Below are 19,229 nucleotides of genomic sequence, written 5' to 3'. Positions count from 1 at the left end.
ACCGGGAAGCCTGTTTTGTTAGAAGTGCACGCTCTTAGTCTCTATCCAAACTGAGGGAGCTCGTGCCTCTGTGAGCTCAGGGTCCTGGATGAACCTCCCCGGCCTGCTGCTCCAGTGCACTCACTCCATACAAGCCTGGGAAACTCTCTGGCTCCCATCAAACTTCTAGTTTCACAGACTCTTGCCTTTCTCGTTGACATCCACAGTCAGAGGACAGTTTTAGCGTGGCTTCCGATTGCTCCACTAACCGATGTAACACTGCTGTAGAAGCAAACCCAGCCAAGCCACTTTTGTGCAACTTTCCCCTCAGAGAAGTAGAATGACGTTTAAATGACATGGTTATAAACGCAAGAAGAAGCTAGGATAGGTGGAGCTCTCGAAGGTTTGTTTGCATAAAATAAGAGATGTCTCATTGTAAAGCAAACTTGAGGGTGAGAGATTTCAAAAGGACGACTGAGAGCTACTTTATGTCACTCCTCTTTAGAATGGAAGAAGCAGCACTTGAGGCTAGCTGGTCCAGCGAATACCACCCTCAACAGCCAAGACAGATACTTAGGTGATGAGGGAAATACTTTGTTGGGGAAGGAAAGTTACCCAAATCAGTTTAATTTAACTTTGAAAAATATAAACAAATTTTGGCACGAGAAAATGTCATAAGCATTAAAGTCAAAATAGATAAGACAATAAGAAAAACTGTGGACTCTATCATACAGCATAAATACACAGCCAGCAGGTATCACCCTCCCTTCCCCCCACCTCTGATCACCCATGACTGCTACCACCCTCACTAATGCCAACTGTTCTTGGGAAGGGACCTGCTGTGGCAGGGAGAAGGAAACACAGCAAGTTTTCTGGAGTGACTTTTAAATCACTCTAACTTCCTAAACACTGGAGTTTGTGATTAAAAAAGGGTCAAACCCACCGGAGCCTGGCTCCAATGGGACTCATCCAATACTGGAAGGTCCTAAAGAGCAGACACCAACCTTAAAAACCTTAATGTATTCCCTTCAGCTAAGCAAGAAGGCTAAGCCAGGAGGATGTCATGGCTAAGTAAAAAACTGTTGATAGGCTTTCAACACTGAGAGCGCCATGGTTTGTCAGGGATTAGCTTACAGCAAAGAAGTGGTCTGGAAACTTTTTATTTTAAACTAGTGATATCTAAATTACATTCAGATAAAAAAGTTAGCTGGGTTGTGGTGGTGCATTCCTTTAATCCCAGCACTCAGAGGCAGAGGCAGGTGGGTTTCTGAATTCGAGACCAGCCTGGTCTACAGAGTGAGTTCCAGGACAGCCAGGGCTACAAAGAGAAACTCTGTCTTGAAAAATGAAAAAACAAACAAAAGTTAAGGTTTAGATCTGTAAGGTTTCTCAAGTTGAAAGGAAAAATAACAAGAAGTTGGAATTATAAAAGTACTCCTCCGAATGCTGACCCTGTAGCTGCACTGGCAAAGCCTGACTTCCTAGTTTTGGTTCCCAGCCACGCAGGAAGCTTACATTTACCCAGGTTTTCTAGTGAATATTTCTGCTGAACTATTTTACTCAGTTCTTAAGCAGAGCCTGGCTGCCTCCTTTCCCCGTCACTCCCTGCCCCAGGGTCTCCCCACTCCCTGTAATCCTTCTACCTCCTGGAAACTCTGGAACAGTTTAGTAAAGGAAAGGCCAAATGAAAATGGGCACCATTACATTCTAAGAATACAAATGAATACATACATTTTCTGTTCCTTAAAGGAGAAAAACTTGCCTGCTAATTTTCAAGCTCTCAAATAATTTGATTAAAAAATTTTTGTCTGTAATTGTCAACATCTTGAGACTTGTGTAAACTCATGCTACATAGCCTTTATGTAAAAGGAAATCCCACTCCATCATATCATCAAAGAAAAAGGAGAATTATTTATACTAGATGCTGTTTAAATTGGTTAAAAACTTGTCAGAGCCCAAGTAAGTATCTTTAGGAGGCCACTAAGTTATCCTTGAAAATTCATTAATGACTGGGAAAGTCATAAGCTTCATAGTAATTAGTTCATGACATGCTGGATACACCCAAGTGACGAAGCATAAGCTATTCAATTAGACAGAAGTGCTATCGATCCATAACTAGTCAGATCCTGGAATTGAATCAAACCAATCACTACTATCATATTTTAACAAACCCAGAAGTATACTGTGAAATCCACTAATGAAGTCCAAGAGGCTTACACTGCTAGTAAAAGTGAAAATAGGCTAGTGTGAATATGTGGCGCTGACGCCTTGCTTCTTTCAGTATTCTCGTGGTACTGCTGAACAATCTCTTGGAAATACGTCATTCGTTCTATGTGGATGGGTAAGGTGTTAGATTACTATCCATTAACTGCAGATTTCTGCACGGCACCAAATTTACTTTTAGAAGTAGATCTTACGTCGTGGGTACCAAAGTTCGATCATCAGTCTGGCTTTTCCACTGACTGACCCTCCTCGTGAGGTGTGACAGTGCACACCCGCGTTCTACAGTCACTTATATCACTTTCAGAGCAGCAATGCGTGATCCGAGGTTCTCCTGAAGGTAGTGCAACAGGTGCAGTTCATAATGTTCTCCAGACTCAGGGACTCTGATGCTGTGTCTCTCCTGAGGGTAGATCTTCACAACAAAGAGCAGAGGCAAGAAGACAAAGTTTAGTGATACTCCTCTTTCCAAAACTTTCTAGACACAGTAATTTATATACTGCTTTTTGAGACTGGATCTCATGTAGCCCAGGCTGAACTAAAGCTCATCATGTAGTCAGGGATAACCAACTACAAACTCCAGATCTTCCTGTCTCGAGGGCTCATGTGCTAGGATGCTTTCCAGAGATTTCTAGTTGGATCATCAATATGGAACACAATCTCTCTGTGGTTTTATACTAATACATATTATGCCATGGATCTTCTTAACAGCCTTTATGCACCTACCCATAAGGCTTCAGGAGGATTCTTCAGTGGTTCACTGCCTGAGTGTGGTCTGCAGGTTTCAAATGCTACACAAGGTCTAAACTATCTTCAACCCAGCATATGAGAGGTGGATGCAGGAGGATCATGAAACTAAGGCCAGCCTGACCCTACATAGTGAAATCTTGTCTCAAAAACAAACAAACAAAAAACTACCTTTAAAAAAAATCTGTAGATAGCTAGGTGTTGATGGTGCAAGCCTTTAATTCCAGCACTCGGGAGGCAGAGTTCAAGGCCAGTCTGATCTACAAAGCTAGTTCTAGGACTGCTAAGGCTGTTTGGAAAAAACAAAAACCAAAAAAAAGGAAAAAAAGTCCGTAGACACCACTGGCTTTGAATGTGCCCATTCACTGAACTCCAGTGGAGGAACCCTGGCGGGGTGTGAGACGAGGCATTATCCTGGGAGCTGTAGTCGTCTCTATCACACAGATGCAGTGAAAAAGAAACATGCCACTTTCATTTAAGTGGTATAAAAATCAGAATTTTATAAACTAGAACCCTGGGGTAGACATCTTTGTAACCCTTACTCTACCTGCTGTTTAAACTAGCAGCTCACTCCACCTCAGCTGCACACTACTACAGTGCAGGACTATAAAAACATGGGGGTGGGGGCTTATCTCTAGATTTCTAGCACTTGGAAGGCAGAAGCAGGTGGATATTAGTAAACTCAAGGACACTGGTGTCTATATAATGAGTTCCAGGTCAAGCGGGGATACAGGGTGAGATCATATTGCAAAAAAACCCAACCAACTTAATAATCACAAAACCAATGAAAACAAAAACATGATACAATAAAGAGTTAACATCTGTATTTTCCAGATATCAATTCGAGGGTAAAAAGATCCATTTGATGTACTAGGTCAAGTATCATTTTTTTCAGATTTATTTTTTGTGTATGAATGTTTGTCTGTGTATGTATGTGCACCATGTGTATACCTGGTGCTTGAGATCAGAGGGCAGGCAGCATCAGACCCCTTAGGACACTGGTTCTCACCCTTCCTAATGCTGCGGTCCTTTGATATACCGTTCCTCATGTTGCGGTGATTCAAACCATAAAATTATTTTCGTTGCTAGTTCATAACTGTAGTTTTGCTACGGTTATAAATTGTAATGTAAATATCTGATATGCAGGAATGTTGAGAACTGCTGCCCTAGAACTGGAGTTACAGGTGGTTGTGGGCCATCAGTAGATGCTGAGAATAGAACTCAGGTCCTCTGGAAAACAACAAGCGCTCTAAACCCTGAGTCATGTCTTCAGTCCAAGGAATAATAGATTTTAATGCGACAGAGCATGGAAATGTCATAAATATGGGTTTAGTTTTCCACAAAAGCTAGCTGGAGGGCTAACTCATTCCTCCCACTTCTTCTTCTTCTTTTTTTTTTTAATATTTATTTATTTATTATGTATACAACATTCTGTGTGTATGCCTGCAGGCCAGAAGAGAGCACCAGATCCCGGTACAGATGGTTGTGAGCCACCATGTGGTTGCTGGGAATTGAACTCAGGATCTTTGGAAGAGCAGACAATACTCTTAACCTCTGAGCCATCTCTCCAGCCCTCCTCCCACTTCTTAACACATACTTAGTGAGGCCCAATTTTCTTCATATACTTAAATTTAAAATCTCTCTCTCTGTGTGCGTGTGTGTATGTACCACATGTGTGGAGCCCCATGGAGGCCAGAAGAAGGTGTCAGATCCCTTGCAGCTGGAGTAACAGGCACATGCGAGCTGTCTCACATGGATTCTGAGAAGAAAACTAAGGTCCTTCCTAAACCACTGAAACATCTGTTCAGCCTCTTTGCATATACTTTAGTCATAACAACGCAACACATCAGACTCAATGCAGAAATGTAGTAACAAAAATAAAATAACAGCATTTTTCTCTGTAAGTTGTTTTGGAATTATTTTCGCCCCAAGATAAATGTAATTTGTGTTAACATATAGTAATTTATTACTGTTCCTTTAAAATAAATATTTGTCTCTGTTTTAATTCTCTATGAGGTTCTACCCCCCCCTCTGGATTTTCCTGCTTCTGCCTGCATGTGTCCCCATGCTCACCACCACTGTAGACATAACCTACACAAACAAGGCTTTGCGCTATGTAAAAAACTTCTGAGATCAAAATGCTTGAAAACTGCTAACTATAGACAAATGTGTCACAGTTTAACAGGGCAGAAATGTCAACTGAAACATCAAAAGAAAAGGAAAGGTTATAATTTCTCATGAACATACAATCTTAAAGAACAAGAGGAATCAAGCGGCATGCGCGCGCGCACACACACACACACACACACACACCTTGTTCTGGGGAGGTTTCATGTAGCCTAGCCTCTACCTTGCTATGTAGTATTGTGTTCCTGAGCCTCCTGACTCTACCTTCCAGGACATGCGCTCATAGATATGTGACACTATACCTGTCTAAAAGCAGATTCTCCTAAAACCTTCTCAAAAAATAAGTTTTCCCCCAAGACTAGGTTTCTTTGTGTTTAACAGCTCTAGGTGGCCTGGAACTAACTATGTAGACCAGGGTGGCCTCAAACTCATAGAGATCTGCCTGCCTCTGCCTCCCAAGTGCTGGAATTAAAGGTTAGGCCACCATCGCCCGGCCACTCAAAAATCTTTATTCGTTTATTTATTTTGCACAAAGGAGCTATGAAGGAGGGTAACCCATTAGTTTTTATTCACATGACAATGTAAAAAAATGAACAGTAAAAGATCTCGAAATCATATCTTAAAAAAAATTTATCTTTTATGTGCATGTGTGTGTGTGTCTAAGTGTATGTATATGCAGCATTTGTACACAAGAGTTCATGGAGACCAGTAGAGGGTGTCAGATCTCCTTGAGCTGCAGTTACAGGCAGCTGTGAGTCACCTGATGTGTCATCTCTCCAGTCCCACAATCAAGTCTTTGAAACCCTCTTCATGTAATATTTTCTCACCCATGAAATGGGAGAACGGAAGCAAAGAAAGGCAGTAAGTGGGTTGGTTCGGCAGCCATTTCCAGGCCTACAGACTGAACAATCACAGACACATAAGCCATTTAACTGGACAGGCCCATGTTTCAGTCAGCCTTCAGGAGAATCTTAATTTTTATCAACTAAAGTCTGGTTATTATTATTTATCAACTAAAGTATGCTTATTACTGTAGTGTTCTTGGGCAGAGTGCGAACACAGCTATAAACTTAGCCCTAGTTCTCATTTTGTTAGATTCCAGGGTAATCTTTCACTATTCACCACCACACTGAATTTGAAAATGTGGAACAACCCACCTGTAAGTCATACGGTTTTCCAGCCCTCACTAAAAAACTCAGCAATATACTGGTGTGTGCAAAATGAACATTCTCATCCAAGAATCCGTGTAAGAGGAGTAAGCGATTTGGTCTGGAGGAAAAAATATTGGAAGATTAGGCAAGACAGAGGAAGAGCATTAGGGCTGACCACGTAGCTCCTTTAAACTGACGACAGCTAATGCTACTGTACTGTCAGGTTGAGGACTCATTGTTTTCAACATTAACTCTGTATTACAGCAATCAGATGCCACATGTAATGAAAAGCATCTTTAGTTTCTTATGAAACATGTTCCTAGAACACCTTTGTGTGAAGACCCTGTTGCTGACACAGACTTCCTTTCACTTTGACACAATAACGAACTTAATTTCCTTCAGTGTAAGTAACTGCCTCAAATACTATTTATAAAGATAAATAAATAACCATAAATACATAAAAATTCTTCTCCCAGTACAGTATCTGAAATAGCTTTTAATCTGGTTCTGAGTGACATCCATCCCACTTGAGCAGTTTAGCAGTTAGTGATGGAACATTTGTCTACACAATGGTTTGGGCTCAATCCCCAGTACTGAGGAGGTGGAAAAAGGAACTTTTTAGTATTTATAAAATATTAGTCTTAGTTTAATTTTCAGTATTTAGTTTTTATCATCATTCTTAAAGCTTTTAAAACACCATTTAAAATTGCCAACCTTCATTTTAAAGCATGAACTTACTCTGAGGGGAACTTCTCCGCTTGCATGGCCACAGATCCTAAGTAATAACCCTGTTCATTCTGGTCAGGGTGACCCATATAACGTTCCGTGTATCCTGTATCATAGAAGATCCACAGAGTGACTGGGGCCCCAGCAATAGCAACCTGCATACGACAACACAGACAGTCAGCAGCTGTGTCCCAGAAAAGAGTGCTAGCAGACAGAACTTACAACGGCAAATGTATAAGCTAAAATTATCTTTGCAAGGCTTTAGTCCTAACTACTGGACACACATTTCAGGACACGCAGAAACCTGAAATCAGGTGCCAAGGTCACAAATCTGATACTCTGTGAGTCAGTAAGCTTCATGTGCCACAGGCACAACTGACACTAACCCCTAAATCTGGTACATCTGAAATATAAACTGAGTCTCTTTATTCAAAGCAGATACTGAACGAAAGTAAGACGACCTCTGTGAAAACTATCCCCCAATGGAAATAGGTGTGACAACTGCCAACTTCATTTTTAAAAAAGCACCTACTGTTTCATGTTTTCCCCTTCCTTTGAGCCTTTTCTTTTCTTCTTTTTTTCAATTTAGAGTTTAAAACAATTACCTCATTTAAGGCTCCTATATAGTTTTATATTTAGATATTCTAATTAAATTTATTTTTTTTTAAAGATAGTATTTCTTTATGTATCCCAGGCAGGCCCCAAGCTGGCAATCCTTCTATTTCTCTGTCCCAGGTCCTAGGACTACAGGTGTGTGCTACCATGTCTCGCTATTTTGTTTCTAAAGATTACTTCTCATAAACAGGGCATGGAGGTGCACACCTATAAGTCCAGCACACAGAAGGTAGAGACAGGAGGATCAGAAGTTCAAGACCATCTTTAGCCACACCAGAAAAGCCAGCTTGAGAGCACACACACAAACCCCCAAAACAAATGATAAAAAAATTGCTCTTTGTAAAATAAAATCATATTACTGATATAAAAATTACTACTCTTAGGCAGGTGGTAGTGGCACACGCCTTTAATCCCAGGATTTCAGAGGCAGGCAGATCTCTGTGAGTTTGAGGCCAGCCTGGTCTACAAGAGCTAGTTCCAGGACAACCAGGGCTATTACACAGAGAAACTCTGCCTTGAAAAACAAACAAACAAAACAAAAAATTACTACTCTTAAGCAGGGCATGGTGTACACCATTAGTCCCAGCACTGGGGAGGCAGAAGCAGAAGCAGAAGCAGAAGCAGTTGGATCTCTGTGAGTTTGAGGCCAGCCTGGCTTACAAAGTGAGTTCCAGGACAACCAGGGCTGTTACACAGAGAAACTCTGCCTTGACAACGGGGGAAAAAAAAAAAGTACTGCTCCTAATTCAAATTTTTATTACCTTTTTTCTTGTTTACACTTAGCTATTTAGTTGTCTGAGTGTGTGGTCATGTATACGAAGTCAGAGTTTGTTCTTCCACTGTGTCGGGGCACTGAACTCAGTTCATTAGGCTTGGTGCAGGTAGTTTACCTGCTGAGCCACCTCACTAGACCCTTTCTTCCTTTTTTAACATTAAATAAATTATATCTTTATTTATTTGTATGTGCACAAGTATGTGTAAATTTAGGTGGGTGCACATGAGGCGTGTCATGGCTGTAGAGGTCAGAGGACAACTTTAGGAGGTTCTTTCTTTCCACTTCTTGAGTCCTGGGGATCAAACTCAGGTTGTCAGGCTTAGTGGCAGGTTTACCTGCAGAGACATCTCATTTATCCATTCATCCCTATTTTCTTAGTAACTATCATCTTTATATATTTTCTTTATAATGTATTTTTTTAAAATTTACTTTATTAAGTATACAGTGGTCTGCCTGCATATGTCCCTTCAGGCCAGAAGAGGGCACCATATCTCATTACAGATGGTTGTGAGCCACCATGTGGTTGCTGGGAATTGAACTCAGGATCTTTGGAAGTGCAGCCAGTGATCTTAACCTCTGAGCCATCTCTCCAGCCCCTAATGTATAATTTTTTATAATAATATAATGTTCTAAGAATTTCAAGAATTATAAGCATGTAAAGATTCAGTTCACTCAGTGGTCTGTAGCTTGGTGGTAGAGCATGTGCCTCAGTCTGCAAGAGGTCCTAGGTACAAACCTCACTATCAAATAAATAAAATTCAGTTCAGTCAACATTCTTTTTTTTTTAAGTGCTGGAGACCAGCCCAGGGCCCTGTACTGAACACAGATCTATTGAGGATTTACTTGTGCTAAGCAGTGCTAGCTGTTAGGAACATACCAGGGTATCGGGCAAAGACGTAGTTTAATAATTAAACAAGCAATTGCAATCCAGAAAGTATATGTGTGTTTTACTAATCATAACTATCAATCTTTGGCATAAATAAGTAGTTACAAATTGGTGATCAAGCTGACAATTGTTTTAAATCTGTGTTAACACTAAAGATACATTTCCCATGTTGTAAAACACATAAACCCAACATTCTACATTACTGACAACACCTGACCCTTCAGAAAAATCATTTTCATGTGCCTTCAATTAACAGAGAATTCTGGCCAATTACAAAAACAAATACAATAGTAGCCACATACCCTGAAGATATCTGATCTCTGCATCAGTGCCATCAAGGAGAGGTAGCCTCCATAGGACCAGCCGTGAATGCCCACACGATCCAAGTCAATGAAGTCATACTGAGACGCTAGGTACTGGAGTCCTTCCACTTGATCATCAATTTCTATTTGACCCTGTCAAACACGGGGAAACAGCTCACTGGCTCTGATGCACACCTGTCTTAGAGAACTCTTTAAAGCTGCTCTATGTTTTTAACTAAAAACTCCTGGAGGGTTTCCTTTCTCAGATTAGAGTTTATTAACAACTGATATTCTATTTTCCCCTCAAGAAATTAAAAAAAAAGCATTTATAGTTAAGAACCTGCCGCCCTGTGAAGAGTTTAGTCTCCATAGTCATGGAGTTCTTTCCTGCCCATGCTGCCCCTAGCTGCAGGGTGTCTCCCACTCCATTTGTTCTGTTGTCTGCTAAGAGGCCAGCAACTTCCTTGTAACAAGCCTTCCTCTATCCAAAGACAAAAATTCAGCCCCTTTAAGAGATTGATGAAATTTACTTCTCCTTTTAGCACTTAGTGAAGTAAAGCAAAGGGCATTACCCCTGAAGCCTGACCTTCCTTTCTCCCAGCACGATACTTCTAGCAAAGCTCTGGATGTCCTAATTCCAACCAGTACCACCCAAGGTGTCACTTGGCCTGCCAGCGCACAGTCTCACCTCACTGAGCAAAAAAAAAAAAAAAAAAAAAAAAAAAAAAAAAAAAAAAAAAAAACTTACATGAGAATACAACATAAGGTCAAAGAACTGGCTGTGGGAGACCATCCCATTTCTTACTCAGCATGTCCAACACACTGGCAGCCACAGGGACTGCCTTACTGTGCAAAAGGAACATCGGACTGTCATCATTTCCCACAGCAGCAGAAAGGACCTGGGGCATCTCTAAAAGGTAGCACTTAAAGCTTCCTGCAGAGAGAAAGAGGCTTGTCACAAGGAGGAAACTACCCAGTTGTTTCCCTCTTCACAGAGGACAGAACAAACCTCAGGCATTCCTGAGGAGTATATGGCACTGCCTATGGCCAAGGTCAAAGTCCAGACTGGACAGGGCATTCTAACAGAAGTGTCTCTACCTCAGCTCCTGGGAGGCAGACAGGTAGACAGGAGTGAGCCTACTGTAAGGCAAACCTTTCATCCCACTGCTCAATTCTAACACATTCTTCCTCACTCTGTCACTCAGGTCCTCCCCCAACTCGACGAATAAAGTGTAAGAAAATGAAAACATCTGGAGAAGAAAGTGTTCTATGCTCACACACCATTTTATATTTAAAGGCGCCTTCAAATTTAAGCCCTCGGTGACAGGATCCTCTGTTGTCTATCACCACAACCACATAACCTAGGGAGGCCAGGGTGTTCAGGCGGAAATACTTGACTCCTTTAAATCGATTGTTCACCAGCTGCACCTGGAGAAGAAACAGCTTCAGTGATCTTATGTAGCAGCATATAAACCGTGAGACAGAAAGACTGCAGAAATCAGAAGGCTGAATGTACTTACTATTATCTTGCCTTTAAAATATAAGTGTGAAGTGATACAATTTGAAATTTACTCAAGTCTTTGCATGTTTATGCTGTTCCACGCTTAGTTTCACTCTCAAACCTTCACAGCAAATACCAGACTTCACTCTAGCACAGATATTTAAGTTTTAAATTTTTTTTAATGATTTATATAATTTTATTTTATGTGCATTGGTGTGAAGGTGTCAGATCTTGTGGAATTGCATTTTCAGACCGTTGTGAGCTGCCATGTGGGTGCTGGGAATTGAACCCTGGTCCTCCGGAAGAGCAATCAGTGCTCTTAACTGCTGACCCATATCTCCAGCCCGATACTTAAATTTTAAGTAAGGGAAGAGAGTTAATCTACCCCAAGGAGAAAGTTGCTGAATTATATACTCTGAAGAGTTATGCCATTCAAGTAACAGTGAAAAGGACAATTAGAAACATCTTCCCTCCCTGCTTGTCTCTTCTGGAGTTGCTGCTGAGTGACAGTGGAAATATGTAGCTTATTATCTGTCTGTCTGTCTGTCTGTCTGTCTGTCTGTCTATCTATCTATCTATCTATCTATCTATCTATCTATCTATCTATCTATCTATCTATCTATCTATCGAGACAGGGTTTCTCTGTGTAACAGCTCTAGATGTCCTGGAACTATCTCTGGTGACCAAGCTGGCCTGAACTCATAGAGATCCATCTGTCTCTGCCTCTCCAGTGCTGGGATTAAAGGCGTGCACCACCACTGCCTTTAATAAACACCGCGATAAGCACAGTTATCTTTTTCCTGTTAGACAAATTAGTGTGAAAGTATCATAATTTTTAAATTACTTTATTACCCTAGAGACTACACTTCAAACTGACCAAGAACATAAATGCATCTTGGTGTTTTATTAGAAATGGAGTTTTATCTCATGAAAAGACAGTTCAATCACACGCAGTATGTTCATGTTTCAATCAGCTCAGAGCACTCATAGAATGGCAGTCCCATGGGATCGTGACGGAGCCAAGACGCTCCTGTCATCTAATGCCAGCACAGCTGGCATGACATGGTACATTACTCCTGTGTTTGGGGAAATGTTATATAAACAACTACTGCACTGCTAGTGTTATGAAAGAGAGCGCATGCAATGAACAATGGCTGATAACAGACTACTAGGTTACTGGTGCATGTGTCTGTGTCTGTGTGTATTTGGCAAGTGTGGGGGTTGAACCTAGGGCCCTGCACATGATAGGCAATTACCACTGAGCTGCATCCTCAGGTCCCTTTTTACCTTTTAAGAGAGAGTATCACTAAGCTGCCATGGCTGGACTTGAATTCACTTAGTAAGTGAGTGGGGTTTTGGAACTTTCAATCCTCCTGCCTCTGTCCCCTATCTCCCCCAAAGCTGGGATTACGGGTATGCACCACCAGGCCCAGTTTATATTATATTTTAATCTCTGTTTGACATGTCCTCCTGCTAAAGATAATGAAAAGAGTTTAGGGACAGGTAGTGGTGGTGCACACCTTTAATCCCAGCACTTGGGAGATAGAGGCAGGCAGATTTCTCTGAGTTCGAGGCTATCCTGGTCTATAAATCAAGTTCCAGGCCAGCCAGAGCTACACATTGAGATCAAGTTCCAGGTCCGCCAGAGTCACACATTGAGACCCTATCTCAAAAAAATAAAAAAAGAAAGGAAAAAAGGAAGGAAGGAAGGAAGGAAGGAAGGAAGGAAGGAAGGAAGGAAGGAAGGAAGGAAGGAAAAGGGGATAAAGAATAAATAAATAAATAAATAAATAAATAAATAAATAAATAAATAAATAAATAAATAAATAAATAAATAAATGGTTCAGCGACTAAAAATCCTGCTGTGCCAGACCTGAGTCTACCTCTCTCCTCCCACTGTGAGCTAAGCTCCTCCTACACCAACAATATCAAGGGGTTCTTCCTCCACGACCTTGTTTATTGTTCCTTCTGCCTGGGAAGGAGGCTTAACAGGTCTAATTTCTTCTCAATGTGTTTAAGATAGGACCTATTGCTAACTACTATTTTGGAAATGAATGAATATAAATGTAAATTACCAGAGATTTCGCTGCAGGCATCAGAGGCATGCACATGGTGCACAGACATACATGTAGATAAAAATATTCATAAATATAAAATAAAAATCACCTAAAATACACACACACAGAGTTTCTATACTCACCTGAGGACCACCATATATGAAGAGTACAGTGGGGTATTTCTTCCCAGGTTGTAGGTCATGAGGCTTATACAACATCCCATACAGTGTAAATCCAGTAGTACTTTCAAAAGAAAAAATTTCTGGAGGGGTATAGTCAGGGAGAGGACCTGTGGGTAGCAACAGAGCCTGTAAATAAGTTCTCAGAGGCACCTGCAACCTGAAGTCAAAGAACCAAGTATCTAAACTCAATTCTCCTCCCAATAACTACTACCCCTCTCTCAGGTTATCAGTTTATTGCTTATCTAACAGGTATTTTTAAAACAAAATAAATGAACATCCATTGTCTTTTTCAGATTCAGAATTTTGAGTGGCCTTTGGAGCCTAGGAGGTGTTTATATGCAGACTAAACAAATATCCAGTGCTAGGTTCTGTCTTCACTTATTGGTGGTTAAAGCACACACCTACCTCATCAGCAACTTTTCAAAAAGTTGTGGGGGTAGGGAACAAAAACCCTATGTTTAACTTAGTCAATTTAGTCTGCTTATAGCAGGTGCTCAACACACACTTGTTTCCTTTTTTTTTCTTTTTGATTTTTCGAGACAGGGTTTCTCTGTGTAGCCCCTGCTCTCCTGGAACTCCCTCTGTAAACCAGGCTGGCCTCGAACTCACAGAGATCTGCCTGCCTCTTCCTGCCAAGTGCTGGGATTAAAGGCGTGCACCACCACCTCCCCTCAATGCCTGTGCACAGTGAAGTCCCCATGAGAGGTTATTACCATATTGGCAATTGTGCTCCCTGACTTTAAAATATGCACAAATGCTTTGGTCTACAATAATTTTTTTAAAAAAATCCATCCTTCCTATCTATCTATCTATCTATCTATCTATCTATCTATCTATCTATCTATCTATCTATCTATCTATCTTTGAGACAAGGTATCTCTACATAGCCCTGGCTGTCCCAGAACTTGAGTTGTAGATCAAGTTGGCCTTGACCTCACAGAGATCCACCTGCCTTGGTCTCCTGGGTGCTAAGATTAAGATTAAAGGGGTGCACTACCACATCTAGTTTATTATTATTATTGTTAGTGTGTGTGCCACAATATGATGTGTGTGTGTGAAGGTGCAAGCGTTCAAGATCCTATCTATGCCTGTGCACACTTACGTGACAGCAAAAGAAAGACATCAGTGTCCTCCCTCTACCTTATGGCCTTGAAACACTCCCTGCATCAGAAGCTTACACTTCTGCGAGGCTGACTGGACATCAAGCCCCTGGGATCCACATCTGTCCTCTCCAGCACTGAGTGAGTTACAGGCTCACAATTCTACCTGGCTTTTATGTGGGTGCTCATGATCTGAACTTAGGACTTCATAGTAGGACAACAAGCACTCTTATCCACTAAGCCAGCTCCCCAAACCCAAATTAATGCTTTGATCTCTTAGTCAAGTGTAAGGAGTGAAAACATTTAACATAGAAGTAGATTTGAAGATAAATTGAGTTAAAAGACACTTAAAAAAGTTTATTCTTTACATTTAAGAAATTGTAGGGCAGGGGCTGGAGAGATGGCTTGGTAGTTAAAAGCACTAACTGCTCTTCCAGAGGACTTGGGTTCAATTCCCAACAACCACATTGCAGCTCATAGCTGTCCCTAACTCCAAGATCTAACAACCACCACAGACATACATGCAGGCAAAATATCAATGCAAATGAATAGAAGTAAATAAACTATAAAAAGCGAAGGAAGGAAGGAAGGAAGGAAGGAAGGAAGGAAGGAAGGAAGGAAGGAAGGAAGGAAGGAAGGAAAAGGAAGAAGGAAGAAAGAAATTGTAGGGGCTGGAAAGGGGGTTTAACGGATAAAAGCACTTGCTGCTCTTTTAGAGGACTCAAGTTTAGTTCTCAGCATCCATACCAGGTACCACAATTGCTTGTAACTCTAGCTCCAAGGGGATCCAAAGCCCTCTCTAGTCTCTATGACATACATGTGGCATATATACCTACACACATGTGGCATGCACACGCGCATGTGCGCATATGCACACACACACACAAAACTCACATAAATAAAAATTTTCAAAAAGATAGTGATAGGTGATCTTGTCAGCTGAAAAACCGAACCCCTGGGCATGTCTGTGAGGGGTTTCTAGATTAGGTTAGTTGAGGAAGACCAACTCTAAATGTGGGTGGCATTTTTAGGCTGGGGTCCCTAACAGAGTGAAAAGGAGAAAGGGAGTTGAGCAGCAGACCCTGTCTCTTTCCTTTCTGACTGGGCACAATGTGAGTCTCCTGGAGCTCCTGCCACCACTTCATTTTAGGCTGTACTTTATATTGTGAGACAAAACGAACCTTTTCTTTGGTTTTCCAAGACATGGTTTCTCTGTGTTACTTTGGAACCTGTCCCGAAACTCACTCTGTAGACCAGGTTGACCTTGAACTCACAGAGATCCTGCTTCTGCCTGAGATAAGGAACCTTTGGCATAAGATGCTCTTGTCAGGGATTTTTGTCAGAGCATTTACAAAGTAACTAATACAGAAAGCAAGAGTTAAAAAAAGACCACATGGTAGCTCATGCCTGAAACACTAGCATTTGAGAGGCCAAGGTAGGAGGACTGTTGAGTTCAAGGATAGTTTGGGTTCCATAGTAAGGTCAATCCTGGGCTACAGAATGAGAGTCTGGGACAGCAGTCCTCTTTGCTCACACAGTGAGCAAGTGTGCTGGCCACTACTAAGATGGCTACTGCAAAGACTTCGGAACTTAGAGAAAGCAACCAACTAGTTATTCTCTAAAGGGTCAACCTCGCTACTCAAAGTGTCTTATTAAGTTCAGAATACATTATCTCAATCTGCTTTTTAAAAAGGTTTTCTAGACATGTTCCTGCTTAGAGAAGAGGAAACCCAGCTCATTCAGTAATTTACAGAACGGGAAATGAGGTTCACCTGAAGCTCAGCAGCTCAGAGATAGGCAGGGCTGAGCAATTGGAAGACAACCCAAGAGACATGGACACAAGACCCCAGCACAGTGCACTCTGGTACCAATCTTAGTTAAGCCTAGGTTCAGGCGTAAGGGATACCTGCTGAATCCAAAATGGTGGCCCAAAATTCCTTTGTTTTACGAACTGGGTCATCTTCAGGACTTGAGAGTTTGTAGAGGGACACGCAGTGCGGGTTCTTCTGGTTGCTGTACTTACTTATAAAGAAGTCACAATGCTAGAGAAAAGAGAGACAACAACAGCTTTCCATGGGAAAGGCAAGGAAGGCTACCATGATCATACACACCAGTGCTACGGCAATGGGAGTTTGACAACTCAGTCAAACATGTTGGGGAATATTATTTTAACGTGTGTGACTTTTGTTTACGCTGCATTTGTTTAACTCTGTGAAGCTCTGATTCTATGCCTGTCTAAAACATCTGATGGTCTAATAAAGAGCTGAATGGCCGGCCAATAGTGAGGCAGGAGCAAGGACAGGTGGGACTAGCACGCATAGAGTATAAATAGAAGGAGAAATGAGGAAGAGGGCAAGCAATGAGGAGGAGGAGGTCAGGGGCAACCACCTAGCCAGCAACGGAATAAGAGTGAAAGTAAGATATACAGAAGTAAGAAAATGAAAAAGACCAGAGGCAAAAGGTGGTCAGGATAATTTAAGAAAAGCTGGCAAGAAACAAGCCAAGCTAAGGCCAAGCATTCATAAGTAAGAATAAACTCTCTGTATGTGATTTACTTGGGAGCTGGGTGGTAAGCCCCCTCAAAGCCAAAAGAGTAAAACGTCACACAACACAAACACACAGTGCTTTTCCTAGACAAGGCTTCTGTGGGCCAATGTCACCAATTTTCACATTACTCAAAGGGAATTTGTATGACAATTTCTATGACAGGATCCCTCCCAACTGGGACACAGTACCTGACTGAGGCAGCAAGAATGTGAGTAGCCTCGATCAGTCAGCCTCACCACTTCGCCAGGGTTTGTGTAACTGGTCACATACAGGTGATGTTCCAAAGGAGAGTCTTTGGTGCCTTCAAAGTACACCAGCTTTCTGACTTCATCAACCCAGATCTGCCAAATCACAGCACAAATCAGTACTAGTGCAGTGCTGACAAGGCCAGCAACACACAGAGTTCCCCTCATACAGAATCACCCGATGCCCCTGACTTGGGCTTGTTTGGTCTTTATTTTGCTACTAATAATAATGAGATTGGTTTTGCTTATGGCTAAAAGTTGATCTTGTCCAAAAGGTAAAAGGCCAAATTACACACGATTGGGATAGTGTCCTGATCAGACTGCATTGTGCACTTTCCTTAAAGTAAGAGAATTCTTTTCTTATAGTAATTCCTCAGGGAAAAAGATCCTACATCGCACCTCATTTGCCTACTTGGAAGAGATTAACTTTATTTCTCTCCTGCAGCCAGTGCAATGTTAGCTTGGTACTTTTTTAGATCTTTTGTACAAATTTGCAAAAGCATTTTTATCTATCAGATTGAAAAATAACTGGAATCAACCAGCTTCAGCAACAGTGTAGTTTATAAATAAGCAAGGATAAGATTTATTTTAAGCATCGATACTGGATACAATCCAGTGTCCCCAGCCCTAGATAAGATCTTACTATCTAGAACTGAACTCACTTATTACAGTAATCTAAATAAATTGTTTTCTTTCATTGTTACTTTAAAAATAATTTACTAGTCTACTGAAAATTTACTAGAATTCAAAATGTTTTATGAAGATAAAGATTCTAAAAGTATTATAAATCTCTCTCTCTCTCTCACACACACACCTTTCACTGTTAACTTTTTACAGTGGATTCATCCATTCCTAATTGAACACAATTGTTCTGGAAAACAAACCTTCAGGAATCCCCATAGGTATGTGCTATCTCTCCAGAAAGCCAGCTGGTTTTCCCGCAGAAGCAGCGGGAAATCAGGCATTTCTACACTGTCTTCACTCCCATCTGTAAGCCTCTTTTCTTTGTGCTGTGTAAGTACTTATATTCAATAGGATTAGAGTCTCCAGGGATGCTGGACAGATTGCTGGGTCCTACCACCAGTTTCTGAGGAGGACTGGGTCTAGCTGAACCTGAATTCCTGGCATAGTTCTAAGCAATTGGCTTGCTCCATCCCTGATCTGGGACCACACTGAGTATGACCCTCAACAGGAAGAGTTGCACGAGCTCAAGCCTGAAAGCTGTACTCAGCTGTTGCCGTGAAGTCTGAGTGCAACAGAGTGACTTGTAAAAGCTGAGGTGACAAAGGCAACACAAATACAAAAAAAAAACAAAGCAAAGATACAGAAAAATAGAGGAAGAATTTGAGAGAAACAAACATACCACAAAAATTAGCATGACTCGAAAAACTCATGCCCACAGGGGTGAACAGGAGAGTCATTTAGGTTGCCCAAGTAAGGGACTTTCTGCTTATGTGATTTTGGGATTTATGCCAGTATCTAGTAGCTCTTAACTCCAACAACTATAATTCAAGGAATTATTACAAAAAATTTGTTTTGTTTTGTGTCTATGTCGGCCTGTATCTGTGTATGCAAGTGTGCCACAACATGCATGTGGCAAATAAATGACCACACGAGGAAGCCACATCTCTCCTACTGTGTGGGTTCTAAAAATGCAACTTGGGCTGTGAGACTTGGAGGTCTTTACCTGCTGAGACATCTCAATGGCTAAAGAAACTTACCCTGAATGTGATTTTTGTTATTACAACCTAGAATTCCACAATGAGATTTCTTTTCTCAGGTATTTAGCAGGAGCACCTCAGGCCCAGCCAGAGGTAAAACAAACAAACAAATCAAACAGTATTTGGATATATTACCAGATGGCTATTTAAGGCCCTAGTGAGCTCAGACTTACAAGGTCGCCTACAGCAAGACTTTATTTTAATGTTTAGTTTTAGAGATCCAGGCTGTAGGTACTCTGGGCCTATGCTGAGGTAGCACATCATGGTGGAAGTGTCTTATCCACACTAGTCTGAGGATTTTACAAAAAAAAAAAAAAAAAAAAAAAAAAAGTGGGACCAGAAACTTCT

At 41.2% G+C, this 19,229-nt stretch overlaps 1 protein-coding gene across 5 annotated transcripts in view; it reads right to left on the bottom strand.

Moving 5' to 3' along the window:
• Nucleotides 1–569: 569 nt before the first annotated feature.
• Dpp8 (dipeptidyl peptidase 8) overlaps nucleotides 570–19,229 on the bottom strand; it is a 51,374-nt gene continuing 32,714 nt past the window's right edge. For 3 of the 5 annotated variants that reach the window (XM_050151793.1, XM_050151795.1, XM_050151794.1), the window contains 8 exons: nucleotides 17,104–17,256; nucleotides 16,275–16,410; nucleotides 13,230–13,375; nucleotides 10,810–10,956; nucleotides 9,529–9,681; nucleotides 6,963–7,105; nucleotides 6,231–6,342; nucleotides 570–2,614 (listed from right to left, as the gene is read on the bottom strand). In XM_050151793.1, the coding sequence (XP_050007750.1) occupies nucleotides 2,492–2,614; nucleotides 6,231–6,342; nucleotides 6,963–7,105; nucleotides 9,529–9,681; nucleotides 10,810–10,956; nucleotides 13,230–13,375; nucleotides 16,275–16,410; nucleotides 17,104–17,256 (1,113 nt within the window). In that variant the 3' untranslated portion in view covers nucleotides 570–2,491. Of the gene's footprint in view, nucleotides 2,615–6,230; nucleotides 6,343–6,962; nucleotides 7,106–9,528; nucleotides 9,682–10,284; nucleotides 10,463–10,809; nucleotides 10,957–13,229; nucleotides 13,376–16,274; nucleotides 16,411–17,103; nucleotides 17,257–19,229 lie in introns of those variants that run through there. The other 2 variants (XM_050151796.1, XM_050151797.1) reach the window with 2 other exon arrangements.

This window comes from Alexandromys fortis, unplaced genomic scaffold (assembly GCF_014885135.2).
Source record: "Alexandromys fortis isolate MF-2015 unplaced genomic scaffold, M_Fortis_MF-2015_v1.1 scaffold_70, whole genome shotgun sequence".
Lineage (NCBI taxonomy): Eukaryota > Metazoa > Chordata > Mammalia > Rodentia > Cricetidae > Alexandromys > Alexandromys fortis.
Note: the sequence above shows the minus strand (reverse complement) of the source record. Positions and strands in the feature narration are given on the sequence as shown.